This window comes from Bos indicus, chromosome 29 (genome assembly GCF_029378745.1).
Source record: "Bos indicus isolate NIAB-ARS_2022 breed Sahiwal x Tharparkar chromosome 29, NIAB-ARS_B.indTharparkar_mat_pri_1.0, whole genome shotgun sequence".
In the NCBI taxonomy this organism is placed as follows: Eukaryota; Metazoa; Chordata; class Mammalia; order Artiodactyla; family Bovidae; genus Bos; species Bos indicus.
This window is the reverse complement of record NC_091788.1, coordinates 7,703,680-7,725,348: the sequence shown is the minus strand read 5'-3', so window position 1 is coordinate 7,725,348 and position 21,669 is coordinate 7,703,680. Positions and strand designations below refer to the sequence as shown.

General features: G+C 41.0%; 1 protein-coding gene across 1 annotated transcript in view; it reads right to left on the bottom strand.

Annotated features, from left to right (window-relative positions):
- The window catches only part of CTSC (cathepsin C), a 43,752-nt gene that overhangs the window by 4,764 nt on the left and 17,319 nt on the right, over positions 1–21,669 (bottom strand). The window contains exons 3-6 of the mRNA XM_019954784.2: positions 16,732–16,898; positions 11,545–11,700; positions 7,135–7,250; positions 670–801 (exon numbers count right to left, since the gene is read on the bottom strand). Coding sequence (XP_019810343.2) covers positions 670–801; positions 7,135–7,250; positions 11,545–11,700; positions 16,732–16,898 — 571 coding nt within the window. The remainder of the gene's footprint in view (positions 1–669; positions 802–7,134; positions 7,251–11,544; positions 11,701–16,731; positions 16,899–21,669) is intronic.

The window sequence follows — 21,669 nt, the reverse complement described above, 5'->3', positions numbered from 1 at the left end:
GGCCCAGAAGTCACAATGTGGGTGTTTAATAAGTATCTCAGGAAGAATAAAAGGCTCACTGACAAATAACTACACACCAGCAGTTGCACTGGTGAACTGAGAAGCTTTCAAGCAGCCAAATCTGGGTGGGGATGACAGCATCAAACTTCCAAATGAGACGATTTCTCCCTGAATCCACTGGCTTTCTACATACCTTATATATGCCCTGTTCTGAAAGCCTATGTACAAAACTTTTACATCCTTCTAGAGAGAAACTAGCGTTCATACGCTTTCAATAAGAATTAGGTTTCAGAGTGAGACCTTATTTGGAACTGAAACTCGTAGTTAGAAGCTGGGAGGTCTTCAAAATCCTAGAGAACAGCTTCATGTCTGTCCCCTGTCTATATGTAGCGTAACAGCTGCTCCCTCAGGGTTCTGACCACTCTTGGGTAATGAATGTAAGAGGCTCCAGAGAGCCCGTCCTTACTCAGATTATAGCGATTCCTGACACTGTGCTGGATGCCACAGTGAGTTCCATGAGAAAGCACTAAGTAGTGAGTGACAGGGCCAGAACTTGCACCCAGGTTTTCTGAGAGCAGACACTGTGCTCTCTCTACCCCCCATCCTGATGGTTTTGCCAACAATGGCAAACTACACACAGCTCCACAGTGCCTGAAACACAACACTTACCTTGAGCATACTGACTGCAAGACACAACCTCCTGAGGACTCAAGATCGGGGTCTGAGTGTTGTTGGTTAGTATGCGGATTCTTGCTTCCATCATCCCCATAGAAGCAAATGAGTAGCAGCTTCCACAAGACCCTGGTGATGGAAAAGGAAGACATATAACCTAAGAGACTCTGATGCCCTCAACAAAAGCCAAAGAAAACCTGAGTGGATGAATACATTAATATAGCTATATTGAGTGTTGCTGCTTTTGTTCCTAAGGATTAGCACAATAAAGGAGATTCAATCAATGAACGCTACTGACCTTACAGGCAAATCTTAAGATTTCAGCTTTTTCACTGAAGGCAAACATTACTACATGGGACTTTCCTTGAGAATGCTTTGGGAGGGAAAAAACCTCCTAACTTCTGCAAAGCACTTGACAATATTCTTAATAATGAAGAAATGATGTATTGATACATCTGCAACATTCTGAGTCATCAAGTTGAAAGAAAATTAGGGAGGAATACATACGAACTGAGCTTCTAAATATCGCCAGAGAGATGTTTTCTAAGGCAACTTGTTGGGTGGAATTAACTCTAAGAATGGCTCAAGTATAGGTGTATCATTATAGAGAGTTGGACTCAACCAGGGAAAATGTAACAAAAAGAGTAATTATTATATAATGACCAATATGGTATTTAAAGTATTCAATAAGGAAGTAAAGATATTAAAGCAGATGGAGGTAGTGAAATTGAAAATAAATTGAAAAGTGGTTGGATGGAAGTAGGGGAGAAAGGAAAAGAAAACAGCTTAATTTAATACCTGAATGCTCTGGCAAAGACAAAATGAATTTACTTACGAAGCATATGCTAGGAATATAGTTGCTACTTCAAAAGAAGAAAAACATACTGTATTATGAGGTAATTTACATAATGATATTTTTTAATCTGATTCAATATGTGAGTAGAAGAAATTTATACACAGAATAAAATATGGCATGTATGTAATAAAACTAGATTTCCACTTATTACAATTCCAGGAAGAAATGAACATAATTTTAACATCTCTATTATAACATGGCCTCTTTTACCTCTGCCATTGATGTAAATTCTATATGGAGATATACTTGTACCAAAACCCCCCAAAGTAAAAGCTAGTCACTCAGTCGACCCAGGGATTGAACCCAGGTATCCTGCATCCAAGATCTCCTGCAGCCAAGACACTGGAAATTAAATGAAGTTGATATATTATTCAATTTACTAGTAACTTAAAAAACCCCAAAAAACTAACAAAACTCATTCTACATAAAGAGAATGCTGCCTTTGTTCTCTTTAATAAATCTGAATTTAGTAATTTAGTGACTGCCTTCCTCAGAAAAATATTCATAACATTATACTTTAAAAATACAAGGGGCATCGTTTTTCTCTTCTCCAAGGAAATGTTCATTCATGTCCTTCCCTAAGAACAAGGAGCACCAGGATATTCTAAGCTCCATCTCCGGCGTGCTATGCAAGAAAGTCAAAGTGTTAGTTGCTCAGTTATGTCTGACTCTTTGTGGCCCCGTGGACAGTAGCCCGCCAGGCTCCTCTGTCCATGGAATTCCCCAGGCAAGAATACTGGAGGGGGTAACCGTTCCCTTCTCCAGGGGAGCTTTCCAACCCAGGGATTGAACCCAGGTCTCCCACATTGCAGGCAGATTCTTTACCATCTGAGCCACCAGGGAACATTCTAAACTCTACTTGAATTACTTAATACTGTTTTTCTCAAACTAAACTATGAATTTCCTGGAGTGTTTACAGGAACTCTGTCTTCTTCACCTTGATGCAATGAAGGAACTCAGTGCATCTCTGTAGAAAGAAGTCATATTATGAACAAGCAGACACATATTTATAGCCAGGAAAGAAAGCTATTTCAATGGAAACAGTCAACATTTACTTTTAGTCTATTAGTGCCCTGTTACCCTTTAACTGCTACCATTTCTGATGGTTCCCAAAATTCTCCCCATAAACATCTCAGATTTATCCATACTGCTTTTGCTCAATTGTGACCATTAGAAGAGAAACATTTGGAAGGGGGCCTTGGAATCCATCTAGTGTACAATCTACTCACTTGACAACGCATACACGGAGACTCAGAAAGAGGCAATGGCCTGGCCAGTCACCAAACTAAAGGGCGGCAGATGCCAGCACCTAGCTGCCTCCTAACACAGGAATACCGTTTTCTTCCATTTGCAGATCCATATCTACTTTAAAGAATTCTCAAATTTCCTTTCCCCACCTTCCAATTACTCGGCAGACCAAACTTAACTTGTCCATTTTGTTTAGGAAGCCATCTAAATACTACTACCCTTAGGACTCCTCTTTCACATGATACAAAGTCAGAGAACTAGGTGAGTGACAGTAAATGGCAAAGCCAATGTTCCTTTCATGAGACATCAGTAGTATCACAAGAGAGTCTAGAAACGATCCCAATTTGGCCATTTAACAGTCTTGGCCCATGGCAGCCACGGAAATAACTCTCTTGGCTTTAAGTATTAAACCTTCATTATCAGCCTATCCAGTATCGTGGGAGGGACAGGCCACATGTCCATTCCAGGACTCAGAATGTGCTATTACCAGAGAAATTAGAAGGAGGGAAGGAAATAATCTTCCTCAAGCCTCTGATGTTCCCAAAAGGTCAGCTGCCGAAGTAATTAACATCTCTTCAAAAGTCAACGCCAGAGTCTAGCTTCCAAAAGGACCCTTTTCTCTTAAGATTACGGGGCAAGAAAGAATAGGAGGGCTTTCCTGGTTAAGAATCAGCTCACCAATGCAGGAGATAAGAGTTCAGTTCTTGGGCTGGGAGGGTGCCCTGGAGGAGGAAATGGCAACCCACTCCAGTGTTCTTGCCTGGAAAATCCTGTGGACAGAGGAGCCTGGCGGGCTACAGTACATGGGGTCGCAAAAGAGTTAGACTTAGCAACTAAACAACAACAAGAAAAGAATAAGAAGGGGAGTTGGCCCAGGCAGAGTTCTGCAGTAATCAAGTTTCCACAGTCTTAAAATAGATAATGTGATTGCCACATGGCTTACCTGCGTGTCAGTTCTCAGCCTTCACCTTCTAACAGTGGTGAACACACTGAGCCGGTAGTAAGGAGCCAGGATTCCTTTTTGCCCTTCCTGCTCACCCCATCAGTCAGCTATGTGACTGGGCAATTCACTTGACCTTTCTGACATTTCTTGTCATCTTGGGTGTAAAAGGAATAGGGTGGAACAGTTTAAGGCCCCTGCCTTCCAGCTTTAGTAGAAACAATAGTTAGAACAGGACTAAGATGAACTAGAGTTTTAAAGTTAGGAAGCCACTCTGCATTTCCCAATTAATGTGACCTGAAAGACACTCCCCTTCTCTCTTGAAGACACAGTAATAAAGACAGCACAACTGGGAGATGAACAAGCAAAGTCCGTCTCTTCCAATTTCCTAGCTCTCTTCCCTCTCACATGCAAAGTAGACCTTAGCTATAAGGCTGGTGCTTAAACTTACCCTAACAAGTTTAGGGTAAAGGTTTATCCCCCTACCCAGGAATTTTTTGGTTTTTTTGTTTTTCATTACTCTTAATTTGCTCTCTGAATAGAGAAAAGTTGTGAGTTCCCTGAACTGCGGGTAATTTTGAATTCTATAGGACGCTGGCATATTTAAGTTAGTGGAAACTTCCAAGTAGCCCAGTTAGTAGGAAGAGAAAATAATTTTTTTCATAAAGTACAGAACACCACAAAGAAGTCCAAAGAGGAACCTCCGTGCACCCAGTGTACATTATTTTCTCAGATATCTGAGAAGATACCACAGATGAGGGCTCAATTTAAAAGCAATGAATCACTCAAAGCCCTCTGTTTTTAAACTGCCCATGTCTATACAAACCATATTTATAACACTCAAAGAATATGGAATATTACAGACAACAAGAGCTTTTACTCAGCTACAAGAGAGACACTGTCAGAGAATCTGGGATTGGAAAGTCTGATTTCCTTCGAATTATTATCTCATCACTAGTCAATTAAACCTTTTTGGGAAGTGAGCTGAGCTAAATTTTTCCTCCAACCTTCTCTGAATGAATTTTTTAAGCGCCCTACTTAAAGCAGTTATATTGTATCTTAATGTTTTGTTTGTAAGTCTTGCTAAGCTGTAGTCTCTAGGACAAAGGACTGTATCATATTAGTCTTCATATCCTCAGCCTTTAAACAAAAATTCCTGACATGTTGGATACCCTATAAACACAACACAGTGGGAACAGCCATGTGCTAAGCCCTCGACAATCAACGTGTAGAAGTGAAGTCGCTCAAACGTGTCTGACTCTTTGCGACCCTATGGACTGTTGCCTACCAGACTCCTCTGTCCATGGGATTTTCCAGGCAATAGTACTGGAGTGGATTGCCATTTCCTCCTCCAGTGGATCTTCCCCACCCAAGGATCAAACCTGGGTCTCCTGCATTGCAGACAGACACTTTACCGTCTGAGCCACCAGGGAAGTCTACTTAATCCTCTCCAGGAAGGACAGGAAACCTATTTGATGACAGAATAAATCTTAATCCTCTCTTAACATCAAATCTTTTTAACTGACTTTCCACTCATTTCTCAATCACCTTTAAATTTCCAATCCCTCATTTTCAAAGAAGCTGTCCCAAGAAAGGTAGGGATGGATTTCAGGACCCACACTTTCTCTGGAGCCAAAGAGGTCAAGAATAACTGGCACAAAGGAAAGACAAAGAGATGAGACCTCCAGTGTCAGATAAAGGACAGGAACCCTGCCGTTGCAAGACTTGCCCAAAGCCCCGTATATTCAGAACACTCTCTAAGAATGCAGTGGGCATGAACTGAAGGGGTGGTGGTGAATACTGAGAACTGGCAGAGGCTGATTACTGATTTTTTAGGAAAGGGGAAGGAAAATTTATCTTTGGGTGTTATTAATTTATAATCCTTTCAGGAGACACCATCAGAATGTTTCCAGACAGCAAATACTATACCCACTTTATAGTAACAAATCAGTCCTGCGTACTACAATTGTCTTCAAAACGAGCTTAGAAGTAATAAACCTGAGCGTTGTATAAATGATTCTCCAATCATTGTTGGCTAAAATTTAGGCTAAGATAATTTGCTCTCAAGTGCTATTAGAGGCAACGTTATTAAATCTACTCATACTGTATCTAATTTTCTGAAACAACTGACAAAATGCAATTATAGTGATAATGCTGGTAAACATTCCACCGGGAAGCTGAGTTAGTACTTACATTATATGTCATATCCTGATGTAAAGTTAATTGAAAGATCCTTATGCAATTCAAAAAATCTACTTCATCAGCAAAAAAAAATTAAGGATTCATTTTCTGGGCTCCTATAATTAGACTAATGATGGGGGAGGGGTGGGGGGAGAGTAGGTGGATACTTAAAGAAGGATTCCAGAATAAAGAAGATACGGTGTGTGCGCGTGTATATATATACACATATATATATATATGTATATATACATATATATATACACACACAGTGGAGTATTACTCAGCCATAGGAAAAGAATGAAATAATGCAATTTGTAGCAACATGGATGAACCTAGAGATTCTCATACTAAGTAAATCAGCCCTCCAGGCTCCTCTTTCATCGGAATTCTCCAGGCATGAATACTGAAGCGGGTTGCCATGCCCTCCTCCAGGGGATCTTCCCAAACCAGGGATCGAACCCAGGTCTCCTGCACTGCAGGCGTTCTTTACAGACTGAAAAGCCCAAGGAAAGCCCAAGCACCAGGAAAGCCCAAGAATACTGAGCTGGTAGCCTATCCCTTCTCCAAGGGATCTTCCCAACCCAAGAATCGAACCAGGGTCTCCTATATTGCAGGTGGATTCTTTACCAGCTGAGCTACAGGGGAAGCCCAAGTGAATCACAGAGAAAGACAAATAACGTATGAGATCACTTATTCATATCACATATGCAATATCTTAAACTATAATGGAAAAGAATCTGAAAAAGTATATATAAACTGAATCACTCTGCTGTACACTTGAAACTAATACAGCATTCTAAGTCAACTATATTTCAGTTAAAAAAATGAAAGATTCCAACAAACCACCTGCAGAAGGAAGACAAGAAAGACTAATTTTAGCTGCAATTCTTTGCTTCTGTACAAGTCTCCGTAACCTGGAGTGCAAATGAGTTTGGCTTATATACCACTCTAATGAATATCACTAGCTATCTGGAACACATACTGAGGACACTGAAGAAATGCTGAGCTCAGCTGGAGAGATCAGGTATTACCAGTGTCTGTCAAGGATACAAAAAGAAGAAGTGTGTATTCATTAGATTTATTCATTAGCTATAGATTTTCTATTTCTTCACTAATGTAGATCATACCAGTTTCATCTCTGTACCCCCAGAATGTGACAGCCTGGTACATAGTAAATGTTCAATAAATATTTCAGAATGATTTAATAAAAAAGAAAAAAAATCAGACATTTTTTTACCTTGGTTTCGAACAGGAGTAACAAAATTGATACCATGAACGTTTCTCCAATCCCAGGATGTTGGCAAATGCAAAATCTTTTTCTGTATTTCAGCAGTGATTGGTGCAGGTTTGGGCCTAGGATGGAAATAGACACTTGACATCAATGTACAGTCTTTCCTTTGAGGATGATTTCCTAACCTTTAATCCCATAATTTCAACCACCTGGCTGGCTTGGATGTAGATTCAGATCCAAAGAACACTTGTCCATCAGTGTTTCAATGTTTCTATTATACAAAAATGTATCTATTATGGACTTCCCTGGTGTCTCCCACCGTAAAGTGTCTGCCTACAATGTGGGTTCCATCCCTGGGTTGGGAAGATACCTTGGAGAAGGAAATGGCAACCCACTTCAGTACTCTTGCATGGAGAATCCCATGGATGGAGGAGCCTGGTGGGCTGCAGTCAAAAATGTATCTATTATACAATGTGTCAATTATACAACTAAGTTATACAGATTGCCCATTTCTGTTTTTTTTTTAACTGTTACAATTATTTATTTTTCAATTTATTTATTTGGCTATGAGTGATCTTAGTTGTGGCATGCGGGATCTTTAGTTCCAACATGTAGGGTCTAGTTCCTCGACTAGGGATTGAACCCAGGCCTCCTGCACTGGGATCACAGTGTCTCAGCCACTGGCTACTGGAGAAGTCTCAAAATTACCCATCTATTTTTCAGGATCTAGTAATTTTCCCCTATGAAACAATACTGGTTTTATATATTGCCATTGCTAGTTTTAGTATGCCTAAATAACAGCATTCTCTTTTCATATATTTTGACCCAAAAAAGTAGATATGGGAAATTGAAGATAGCCTATAAATGTTTTAGAGAAAACAGAGGAATTACTGATGTTTGACTCTACGGAGGGTGGTGATGGTAGTCACAAAAGAAGTGAAAGGCAGAGAAATACAGGATGTAAGTAGAAGAAGGCAAACCAGGTCAATAAACAGATAAAAGACAGACATAAAGACAACTACAATGGCTTCACCACTTCCTAGCTGTGTGACACTCGTCAAAGAACTTAACATCATAAAACTATGATCACCTCCTATTACGATGTGCATAGTCATACCTACCTCTAAGCACTGTTATGATAATTCAATGCAATAATGATTAATGTGCTTAAAACATTACCTAGTCTTGGATGTCTTTAATAAGCTATTAAGCTATTATGGTGATTACCACGACCATCAACATCCATGTCTTTAAGACTAAATATGCTGGTGATACATTTAAGTAACTATCTTAAATGTGAACAAAACATTCAATTGAAGTGTTAACTTCCTTCTTCCTACATCCTATAGGCAGAGTGTTTATCCATTTATCAATGCATTTATCCATTTATCAATGCACACACAGACAGAATAAAAGCAACGTGACAAATGAAGCTCAATGGTATGAAAATGAAGTGAGTGAAAGAGGACGCTGGGTGGCGGAGAAGTGAGAATTACAGACATCATAGGCACACTGTACATTATTGGCTCTTCATCTTTGGGTCCAGATGCTTTTAAGAATTCGGAGAAAGCTCTGGACTCACTCAGAGAGATGTCCATAAACGGTACATTTTCCTCCAATTTGAGCAGGTTCAGTTTCAGAGTTTCAGGTTAAGAATCGCTGAGTTTCTACTATGTCACTTTCAGCAGATCTAACACATATACAAAAGTGCTACTGAAAATCAGGCAGCTAGACCACAGTGTCTGGCTTCGACATTTCCCACTTCTATCTTCTTATCCTAAACCTTCTATGGAGACTTATTAGCCTTAAAAACAGGGCTTCATAAATCTATCTCTTCTCTAAAACCAAGGTGGTTGGGTGGAAAGAGAAAAATTCAAAGTTCTTCAGAAACTCTCTTCAGGAGTTCTTCAGAAACATGGCATCTGACACGTGGCAATGCAGTTGTGTCTCGGGCTCAAATCTTTCAGATAGGAGCCCTGGTCTCCCTAAGGTTCCAACACTGATCACATCTCCTCTGGGGGCTCCTCTGGATTGCTACTGAACAGCTCTCAACTTTCCGTCTCACACAGACACAGGATGACTCTTTCACTTTAGTAAATCCGAGAAGGGATACAATATGCTCCCTTTCTGAGTTCTGACTAACCAGAACATCTCGTAGACTAGTCCACTCCTTAGAAACACTATGAGAAACATTATACCAAATTTTTTTTTTTGAGAGAGGGGTAGAATTATGAGAGAATGCTATCAGTCGGACAGGGAAAAACTCCATACAGTCTCAGAGTAGAAAAATGCCAGATTATGATTATTAGTCTGCAGAAGAAAAACTTAGCAATGACTTTTATTGTTGTTCATTTGCCAAGTTGTGTCCTACTCTTTATGACGCCATAGACTGCAGTACGCCAGGCTCCTCTGTCCTCCACTATCTCCTGGAGTTTGCTCAAACTCATGTCCACTGAATAGGTGATGCTATTTAATCATCTCATCCTCTGACACCCCCTTCTCCTCCTGCCCTCAATCTTTCCCAGCATCAGGATCTTTTCCAATGGGTTGGCTCTTTGCATCAGGTGCCCAAAGTATTGCAGCTTCAGCGACAGTCTTTCCAATGAATATTTAGGGTTGATTTCCTTTAGGATTGACCAGCTTGATCTCCTTACAGTCCAAGGGACTCTCAACAGTATTCCCTAGCACGATTCAAAAGCACCAGTTCTTCGGCATTCAGCATTCTTTATCATCCAACTCTCACATCTGTATATGACTACTGGAAAAACCATAGCTTTGACTATACGGACCTTTGTTGGCAAAGTGATATCTCTGCTTTTCAATACACTGTCTAGATTTGTCATAACTTTCCTCCCAAGGAGCAAGCATCTTTTAATTTCATGGCTGCAGTCACCGTCCTCAGTGATTTTGGAGCCCAAGAAAATTAACTCTGTCACTGCTTCCACTTTTTTCCCTTCTATTTGTCATGAAATGGTAGGACCGTATGACATGATCTTAGTTTTTTAAACGTTGAGTTTTAAGCCAGCTTTTTCACTCTCCCCTTTCACCTTCATCAAGAGGCTCTCTAGTTCCTCTTCACTTTCTGCCATTAGAGTGTTATCATTTGCGTATCTGAATTGTTGATATTTCTCCCAGCGATCTTGATTCTAGCTTGTTATTCATCCAGTCTGGCATTCGGCCAGCAATGTATTTTAGTTAACCATTAATCTATCAGTGGTCTGTTTAAACAATAAAACTTGACCAAAGGACTCTACAGCTATTAAGAAAATAATCATTATATTCTCTGAATATTAGAAAATGCTTCAATATACTAAAAGAAAATAACCTATCTACACAACTTTTGAGTTCCATTAACTTTTCCAATTGGTTTTCCTACCCTTCAGTTACATCAATTTCTCCTGCAGCAAGGTATGGCATTACAAGAACGTCGTTGGTCATTTAATAAATGTTAATGGAAGGAAATGGCAACCCACTCCAGTGTTCTTGCCTGGAGAATCCCAGGGATGGGGGAGCCTGATGCTGCCATCATGGGGTCGCACAGGGTCGGACACGACTGAAGCGACTCAGCAGCAGCAAGGGACTACATATGTTAAACTCAGCTATAGTTTTCAGGGTATAAAATAAATCTACCAAACTCCTGACTATATAAATTCAAAGAATGATATAATTTCCCATCAGATGCATATCATGGGGTATGTAAACTAAGATAGGAAATGCCACTTCTGGCTGAAGGCAGGAGAAGTATATTGATAAATATGTAACTTTTTTTTTTTTTGGCTGGACCTCAAAACTGAAAAAGGATTTTGAGATTTTTACCGGTGGCAAATTGATTTTTGCCAATGGTTTTTATAGGCCAGTTCAGGGGTATGTGAGGCAAAGAAAGTTTCATGAATGGTGGTAGATGAAAGTTTTCAGTAATTTTTTGTCATATTGTTTGAAAGCAGGTCAAGGTGTAAACAGAGTTACGGTCAAATTTAGATGGTTTTGATTACCAGACTAAATGTATTCCTTAGACAACAGGTAGTAACCCGATCACAGCTGAATATAGGAAGATGTAACTGGCAGTATTTCATAGAATGGCTAAGAATGGGGACAGGGAGGGAAAGAGATCAAAAGGACAGAAGACAGGAAGCGGATCCATCATACAGGCAAGAGATGACAAAGCCCTCAAGCCAAAGTGGAGAAATGCAAACAGAGCAAAGGAGGCAGAAGATGCTGTGAAAGCAAAGCCCATAAACAGGGCCTGGAGAACATCAGGACATGTATGAATAGGAGAGGGGCACGGTCAGAGAAAAGATAACATAAACATCTAAGCTGGGATAACCAATAAAATAGCATCGCAAGGAGGGCTGGTTAGAAGGGAAGATATCAATCAACATATATCTTTATTCATGATAAAGAGATATGTTTTATTACCTTGGAATTCTCCGGCTATGGCCACCACCTCTCCTAATCATCTCTTTTAGGGTAAGAGTCTCATATTCCATGTATGGGGCTGCAGTCCAAGACTTCTGAATGGTATTGATAGCTTTCACAAAGTCATGGTTATATCTGTAGAGCCTATTAGAATACCTGCCAAGAAAAGTAAGATAGCTTCACATACACTCTTTACTGATATAAACAGATTCCATTAAAATAGGCATTCATACTCTGAGCTTGAGTGTAAAGTGATATAACCTTTCAGGAAGGCAACTGGGTATATCAGTCTCTATATCTCTACATTTATATCCACAGCCTAGAACTGGAATATGTCCTATGAAAATAAAATTTAAGTGAACTAAGATAACTGTATAACGATGCTCAGTGAAACACTTTTATACTAGTAATAGATTATAAACATAAATTCTAAAACAAACAATGGATTAAATGAATAATGGCACTTCGTTTGCTATACAGTTATTCAGTAAAAATGTCTGGAAGATTATTTAGTGATACGGGAGAATGTTCACACTATATTAGACAAAAAAGCAGACTATCAAAGAAGTTGACACAGCATGAATCAAATTTTTGTGAAAGTGTATATTTATACTGATACTATATAAAGTACATACAACCAAGGTTATCTCTGAGTGGTAAGATAGAGTCACACCTCTATTAATACAATTTCTACAATGTACCTTTTAAACTTGGCAATGATAAAAAAGGGTGGAGGAGACAGCAAAACTGTCCTCAATGTGTGTATGTGGCACAGAGGGAAAGAATCCGCCTGCCAATGCAGGAGGCAAAAGAAACTCAGGTGTGGTCCCTCGGGCGGGAAAATCCCTTGGAGCAGGAATGGCAACCCATGGCTATAGAGAGTTGGATACAACTGCGTACACAAACATCACCTTTTAAACTTTGCAATAATAAAAGAGGGTGGGTGAAGCACAGCAAAACTGTATTCAACGTACATACAGCAAGGCAAGTATTGTAACCACATGCCGAACAAAAAGTTGTTCCATTCGGACAAGGTTTATATCCTCGTCACTCAGATTTGGTTCTTGAGCCAGTATCAGCAGAAGCACCTGGAAGCTGGCTAGAAATGAAGACTCTAAATGTCATTCCAGGCCACCTGAATCAGAATAGACATTTTTAACAGGATTCCCAGATGATTCACAGCAACATTAAATACTGAGAGGCACTGGTTTAACTGATGCCAAATGCTTGGACAGAGATGTAAACAAATCTAATACACAAAGAGCATGTTTACAAAGGCAAAAGACTGAGGGAGTTGATCATTCATTTAACTCAAATATGTATTACACCTATGCGCCAGGTGCCAGGGATTACAGAAGTCACCACATTATTTCTACTAAAAAAAGGTTCTATGACTTAAGTATGACTCCTATCCATATAGTGTATGGATAACTTCATACACTATATATACATATAAGTTATACATATAGTGAGTAAGTTATACTTATTATGTTATATTATGTAAGTTATGACATATTATATAACTTATTATATAAGTTATATTCACTATAAGTTATACATATAGTGAGTGTATAACTTCCATTAACATTCAGTTATACAAAGCAAGATATACCTAACCCGAGTAACTTTAGGCATACTGTGAACTTTTCTTTCTCTTTTCATTCACAGAGAGAGATGTTCACAGAGTATTGAGATATAGCCAAATAACCTGGAAGCATTAGAAATAATAACAAAAATGTGCAACCACATTGACAATGTTTTTTAATGTTTTTATCAAAGTACTTTCCCACATTTTTCAAAATGTGAAAACAGAGAGGTACATTTATTAAACATAAAACTGTCTGTATTCTATTTCTGACAAGCTAACAAACAATAAAAACCAGCTACAGTTGTTTTTTCTTAAGACACAGGTTCAGTTCAGTTCAGTTCCTCAGTTGTGTCCGACTCTTTGCAACCCCATGGACTGCAGCAGGCCTACACCAGGCCTCCCTGTCCATCATGAACTCCCAGAGCTTACTCAAACTCATGGCCATGGAGTCAGTGATGCCATGCAACCATCTTATCCTCTGTCGTCCTCTTCTCCTCCTGCCTTCAATCCTTCCCAGCATCAGGGTCTTTACCAATGAGTCAGTTCTTTGCATTAGTTGTCCAAAGTATTGGAGTTTCAGGTTCAGCATCAATCCTTCTAATGAATATTCAGGACTAAATTCCTTTAGGATGGACTGGTTGGATCTCCTTGCAGTCCAAGGGACTCTCAAGAGTCTTCTCAAACACCAAAAGAAACACGTTTTTAAATTGTAAATATCTATTTTGAGATCTGATCATTAAGAGCTGAAAGAGATGTTGATGGTAACTTAGGTCCTAAATGTTTATTTTCCAACTGAGGCAACATAGATTCTGAGCTCTCTGGTTGTAGCTTCTTCACTAAATGAGGCAATGCTTGAAATATCAGAAAAGTACACAGTACACTGCTGCTGCTGCTGCTAAGTCGCTTCAGTCGTGTCCGACTCTGTGCGACCCCATAGACGGCAGCCCATCAGGCTCCTCCATCCCTGGGTTTCTCCGTCCCAGGCAAGAACACTGGAGTGGGTTGCCATTTCCTTTATATCCTAAATGGCAGGGTGAAAAGTGAGCAGCTTCACAGGAAATGAGTCACTCAAAGCTCAAGCCAAGCAAAGCAACTTAAAATCTATGTTCAAAATGGAGGGGATGAATTGGTCTAAATCTTGAGGGGGCGGGGTGCCTCCCCAGACAAGAGCAATCCGTCCTCTTTGAACTCACGTCCCCCTTTTCTGCTGCAGAGCCCTTCACTGCCTGTGTGGCCTGGCTTTGGGTGATCTGCTCATACACACTTCCAGGGGATTTCACAGTCAAATAAAACACAAAATCTGCTACCAATAATATTTATCTTTTCCTTCCAAACTAATAAAGTTTGAAATCTCTTGTGTGGTTCACAGTGACTTACACTGGACCTGACTTAAGAAAAATATTAACTGTCTGTTATAAGCTAAATTCATGTGTTCATGTCCTAACCTTCGGCGTATCAGAATGTGACTATATTGAGACATGGCCTTTAAAGAGGACATCAAGGTTAAATGAGGTCACATGGATGGGCTCTACTCCAGTATGACTGGTATTTGTGTGTGTGTTTGCTCAGTCATGTCACACTTTGTGACCCCATGGACTAAAGGCTGCCAGGCTCCTCTGTCCCTGGGATTTCCCAGGCAAGAATACTGGAGCAGGTTGCCATTTCCTTCTCCAAGGGATTTTCCCGACCCAGGATCAAACCCAAGTCTCTTGCATCTCCTGCAATTAGCAGGTGGATTCTTTACCACTGAGCCACCTGGGAAGCTCACATGACTGGTATACTTATAAGAAATGGAGATTAGAACACTTACAGGCTGACTGTGTAGGGACAACTGTTAGCAGCCATCTGCAAGCCAAGGACAGAGCCCTCAGAAGAAATCAAACCTGCTGACGCTGTGACCTTGGACTTACAGCCTCCAGAACTATGAGAAAATAAATCTCTGTTGCTTAACCCAGTCTGTGTAATCTGTTATGTTAGCCTCAGCAAATATACTACATAAATACTAAGAACCTGAAATTCAGTTATTATTGCCTTAAGATTTATGTTAGATTAGTATCACCTATATTTGATGCAAAATAAACATATGTATCTGCAAGGATTCTGCAACATCTTATTGTGCTGTGCTGTGAAGTCACTTCAGTCTTGTCCAATTCTTTGCAATCCCAAGGACTGTAGCCCACCAGGCTCCTCTGTCCATGGGATTTTCCAGGAAAGAATACTGGAGTGGGTTGCCATTCCACGCTCCAAGGGATCTTCCTGGCCCAGGTATCAAACTCATGTCCCTTATGTCTCCCACACTGACAGGTGGGTTCTTTACCACTAGGGCCATCTGAGAAGCCCACAACATCTTATTATATGACAATAATAAAATGATTTTTCTGTATTAGAATTAGTTCAGTCACTCAGTCATGTCTCTGTGACTCCATGGACTGCAGCATACCAGGCTTCCCTGTCCATCACCAACTCCTGGAGTTTACTCAAACTCATCTCCATCGAATCAGTGATGCCATCCAACCATTGTATCTTCTGTCGCCCCCTTCTCCTGCTGCCCTCAATCTTTCCCAGCATCAGGGTCTTTTCAAATGAGTCAGCTCTTTGCATGAGGTGGCCAAAGTATTGGAGTTTCAGCTTCAGCATCAGTCCTTCCAGTGAACACCCAGGACTGATCTCCTTTAGAATGGACTGGTTGGATCTCCTTGCAGTCCAAGGGACTCTCAAGAGTCTTCTCCAACACCACAGTTCAAAAGCATCAATTCTTCAGCACTCAGCCTTTTCACAGTCCAACTCTCACATCCATACATGACCACAGGAAAAACCATAGCTTTGACTAGATGAACCTTTGTTGGCAAAGTAACGTCTCTGCTTTTAAATATGCTATCTAGGTTGGTCATAACTTTCCTTCCAAGGAGCAAGCGTCTTTTAATTTCATGGCTGCAATCACCATCTGCAGTGATTTTGAAGCCCCCAAAAATAAAGTCTGTCACTGTTTCCATTGTTTCCCCATCTATTTCCCATGAAGTGATAGGACCGGATGCCATGATCTTAGTTTTCTGAATTTTAAGTTTTAAGCCAACTTTTTCACTCTCCTCTTTCACTTTTATCAAGAGGCTTTTGAGTTCCTCTTCACTTTCTGCCATAAGGGTGGTGTCATCTGCATATCTGAGGTTATTGATATTTCTCCTGGCAATCTTTATTTTAGGGTGTGCTTCATCCAGCCCAGCATTTTGCATGATGTACTCTGCATATAAGTTAAATAAGCAGGGTGACAATATACAGCCTTGACGTACTCCTTTTGTGATCTGGAACCCCGTCTGTCATTCCATTTGCATGTATAAGTCACTCAATTCCGTGGTCCTTTATATGAATCTTCTTTAAAGCCCTCACTGGTCCATTACTTTATAAGTATTTTGAAAAAATACTTTCTTCTCTCAGTTAAATCACCCAATGTGTTTTTCCAGTAAAGTGGTACATAACATGGCTTATGTTTCTAGGTCAAATAAAGTTAATATAATCAAATTAAAATTTCCAAGGATTAATATAGACACATCCCTATAAACACCATAAAAAACTAAATGGATCTTTCACTGACGACAACTCACGTTTCCTCGAGACCCGCAAGGCGTGCTGTGTTCACGTTCACGTTCTCCGAGGTATTTCCTGTCTTCCTTCCAGTGAAACAGGCCCAGTTCCGGCCCAGCACGTCATGGACCCAGCCAGTCATGGTCTCGTGGCAGTAACTGGTTACCTTGCCACCCTCTTCTTTATACTGCAATCAAGCAAGAGAAGGAAAAGCCCCATGAACCTGTTCTCTCTCAGGTCCGTTTCCTCGTCTCTCATTCACAGTAATGATGCCTTTTTCTCTTCACCTGAGGGACCAGCCTCTGTCAGCCAAAACAAAATCTGAGAGTTTCAGTCTGAGAACTATTCTAGAAGAGGAAGAGAAAGAAACATTTCTAGGATTAGCATCACTGACCACCGAGCAAAATTTACACAACCAACACTGCAAGAGAATGAAACGCAGGTAAAGAAAATAATATTTTTAAAGCAGCTGCTTTCCAAGGCACTTTGCCAAAGTCACCTCATTTAATCTTCAAGCCTCTGAGGAGAGCGGCACTAATAACCCCAACTGACCAGTGAGTAAGCGGAGGCTCACCTCAGACAGCAAGCGGTCCCTACCTACGCTAACAGAGCTGTGAAGGGGCAGAAACAACACAGCCCTGCTCACTTCCTCAGACTGGTCCACTCAGAGAAGAGGCATGCCAGCAAAACACAAAAACCTTCCAAAGAATTCAAATGTTTTCTTCCGTCAACCTCCCAACTTCTTAGCAAATTCTAAGCATGAGGGAGTTAAAATATCCTAATTATTAAATATTCTCTCCACTTTATTTCACAGACACAGCCTGTTGCTTTATATCAGTGTTGACACTGAAAAATAACTACAGCTGGTCCTTGAAGAGAGCAGGGGCACCGATAACACCATGGGCAAAAATCCACATATAATTTTTCAGTCATCCATCTGTATCCTGGGTGCTGCGTCCAAGGAACCAACCAACCCTGGCTCACGTAGTACTACAGTATGTATTTAATTTTTAAAAACCTGAATACAAGTGGACCTGTGCAGTTCAAACCTATGTCATTCAAGGGTCAACTGTATAAAGTGATAGATCTATAACTCAGATACTTTGGCTCCAGAGCCTTAAAAAAACCCATCATATTTTAATATATCCTTATGGAGGAAGGATATATAATTCTGAATGAAAGTAGACAGCATAGGAGGAGGAAAGAAAAAAAAATGCATGGTAAACTTTTTTAAGAAGGGACTTGAATACAGACAGTTTCAGGCACTGACTTCATGGAACAGAAGCACAAAAGCAGTCAAAGGCAACATAAACATATGAGCACAGGCAGCTGTGTTTCAACGCTTTTCTTTACAGAGGCACACAGTAGGGTGGTTTCGGCCCACAGGATGTAGTTTGTAGACTCTTAAATCTAGCATAATGGATACTACTTTACCTGTGCTAGGTGGCCTGAGTAAGGGCCAAACAGTAAATACATTAACGTTTGCAGGTTATAAGGCTTCTGCCATACTCAACCCTGCCTTTGCAGTGTGAGAGGTACACCAGAAATACATAAAGGAATGAACCACAGTCTGTTCCAATTAAACTTCATTTACAAAAACAGACCCATGGTTTGCAAACCCCAAGTTTAAAGGAATGTATAAGCTGAACTACACTGAAAGGTAAAACTACCTTACTGCATCGGAGTCTCTGAATTCAAATTATACTTAGGTGTAGAGTTAAAAGGGCTTCCTTGGTGGCTCAGTAATAAGGAATCTGTCTGCCAATGCAGGAGGCATGGGTTTGATCCCTGGTATGGGAAGAAGATGGAGAAGGCAATGGCACCCCACTCCAGTACTCTTGCCTAGAAAATCCCATGGATGGAGGAGCCCGGAGGCTGCAGTCCATGGGGTCGCTGAGGGTCGGACATGACTGAGCGACTTCACTTTCACTTTTCACTTTCATGCATTGGAGAAGGAAATGGCAAACCACTCCAGTATTCTTGCCTGGAGAATCCCAGGGAGGTGGAGCCTGTTGGGCTGCCGTCTATGGGGTCGCACAGAGTCGGTCACGACTGAAGCGACTTAGCAGCAGCAGCATGGGAAGAAGAAAATGGCAACTCACTCCAGTATTCTTGCCTGGAGAACCCCATGGACAGAGAGACCTGGTGGGCTACAGTCCATGGGACTGTAAAGTCAGACACGACTTAGTGACTGTGTAACAACAACATGGAGTTAAAAATGCATGGTCTTAGAATCTAAAAGAGCTAGGTCTGGATCCTGGGATTCACCAGCCAGTAGGCTGCACTGCGTGAGTGACTGCGGGCCACTCACATGTCCATTTTGCTCTGTCTTGGTGCTTCATGATACTGTGAAGCTCGTGTCCCTACTCCGAGCTAAGAATATCTCCACGAGCATAGGAGATATTTGACTCACCATTCCTCATGTCCCTGCTAAAGCCCCAACTTAGGACAAAGGAACACTGAAATAAAGGTCTAGGATATGACTGGGCTGCGACACTGGAGGGTATGTCACGTGAAAAAGTTCATAAGAGTTCATATTTATTATGCTGAACTACCTGAAACTATTTTCATTGATCAAAACTGTCTAATGTTGGTAACCTCATATGATGCAGACAGGCCAGGCAGGGTTAGGCCACTGCTCCCCCCACCACTGCTGTAGAATTCAAAAAGACACGTACCCCAGTGTTCACTGCAACACTATTCAGAACAGCCAGGACATGGAAGCAACTTAGATGTTCATTGAGAGATGAATGAAGAAGATGTGGTACATATATACAAAGGAATATTTCTCAGCCAGAGAAGGCAATGGCACCCCACTCCAGTACTCTTGCCTGGAATATCCCATGGATGGAGGAGCCTGGTAGGCTGCAGTCCATGGGGTCGATAAGAGTTGGATACGACTGAGCAACTTCACTTTCACTTTTCACTTTCATGCACTGGAGAAGGAAATGGCAACCCACTGCAGTGTTCTTGCCTGGAGAATCCCAGGGACGGGGGAGCCTGGTGGGCTGCCGTCTATGGGGTCACACAGAGTCGGACACGACTGAAGCGACTTAGCAGCATTACTCAGCCACAAAAAGGAACACATTTGAGTCAGTTCTAGCAAGGTGGATGAACTCAGAACTTGTTATACGGGGTGAAGTTAAGTTAGAAAAAGAACAAATACCATACATCAATGCATATGTATGGAAACTAGAAAAATAATACCGGTGAACCTATTTGCAGGGAAGGAAATGGAGACACAGACACAGAGAACAGACTTTGGATACATTAGGGGAGGGGAGGGCGGAATGAATTGAGAAAGTAGCACTGACATATAAGCACCCACCATACATAAAACAGTTGATGGGAAGTCGCTATGTAACACAGGGAGCCCAGCCTGGCACTCTGTGATGACCCACAGGGGCCGGATGGGCGAGAGGAGGGAGGCTCACGTGGGAGGGCCTGTGTGCTAAGTTGCTTCAGGCATGTCCAACTCTGCACTATCCCATGGACTATAGCCCACCAGGCTCCTCCTTCATGGGATTCTCCAGACAAGAACACTGCAGTGGGTTGCCATACCCTCCTCCAGGGGATCTTCCCCACACAGGGATTGAACCCATGTCTCTTACAGGTCCTGGATTGGCAGGCAGGTTCTTTAGCACTAGCGCCACCCAGGAAGCCCCATGTGGGGAGGGGTTTTATATATAAAATTATGATGATTTGCATTACTGTGCAGTCCTATACAGCAGACTTCCCTGGTGGCTCAGACGGTAAAGCGTCTGCCTACAATGTGGGATACCTGGGTTCAATCCCTGGGTCAGGAAGATCTCCTGGAGAAGGAAATGGCAACCCACTCCAGTACTCTTGCCTGGAAAATCCCATGGACAGAGGAGCCTGGTGGGCTGCAGTCCATGGGGTCATAAAGAGTCAGACACAACTGAGAGACTTCACTCACTCACTCACTCACAGTAGAAACCAATAACATTGTAAAGTAACTTTCCTCCAATTAAACAAAAAAGTAATCTAACAAGGCTTTAAGAGTTATTCAGAGCTACCTTGTTGAAAGTGTCAGATACACATAAATGAAAAAAAAAAAAGCTAAACACAGGAGGATGTTCATCACAGAGGAAGAGGCTGGAGAAGGCTGCTTGCTTTTACACACAGTGTTGCTGGAACTCAGCCAGGGCCACTTGTTAAGAATATCTTGACTCTGGCTGCTTTGGTGCAACAGCAGCAGGAATGAGGTGCTGCAGCAGAGACTACAAGGCTCATAAAGCCTAAAACATTTACTATCTACCCTACAAGAAAATGTGCTGACCTCTCTGCTTAGAACAATTAAAAAAGAGAGAGAGAGAACCTGGGAATTCCCTGGTGGTTCAGTGGGTAGGACTCTACACGCTCTCCACCTAGGGCCCAGGTTTGAGTCCTGCTGCAGTTCATGGGGTTGCAAAGAGTCAGACACGACTGGGTGACTGAACAACAACAGGGAAATAAAATCCTACAACCTTGCAGGGTGTCCAAAGAAAAAACAAACAAAACAACCCAAGAGGTATTAACAGGAAAAAAAATTACTAGATGGTACTTGAGTGGAATGTAAATATGTAAAATTTTTTATTAATATGAAATATGATTTTTTTTAAATGAAAGGTAAAAACAGCCTTTGGGTGGGGTTTTCTTGGTTATTTATAAAAAAATAGCTATATAAAAAGTTATGTAAAAACTTTTTAACTTTATAAAGTTATATATTTATAAAAAGATAGATTTTTGTAAAGCTCATCACTTTAAAAAAATGCTCCTGTTTCCTAAGAACGAGAAACATGCCAACAAAGTCCTAGTAAAGAACATCTATGAGGGATGGTCCAGATGTTGCTAGAATAACTTTGTTCTGTCTGGGATTATGGTTAAGTTTCTTGAAAAAAAAAAAAACAACACATTATTTATATATCTTATTGGACTGCAAGGAGATCAAACCAATC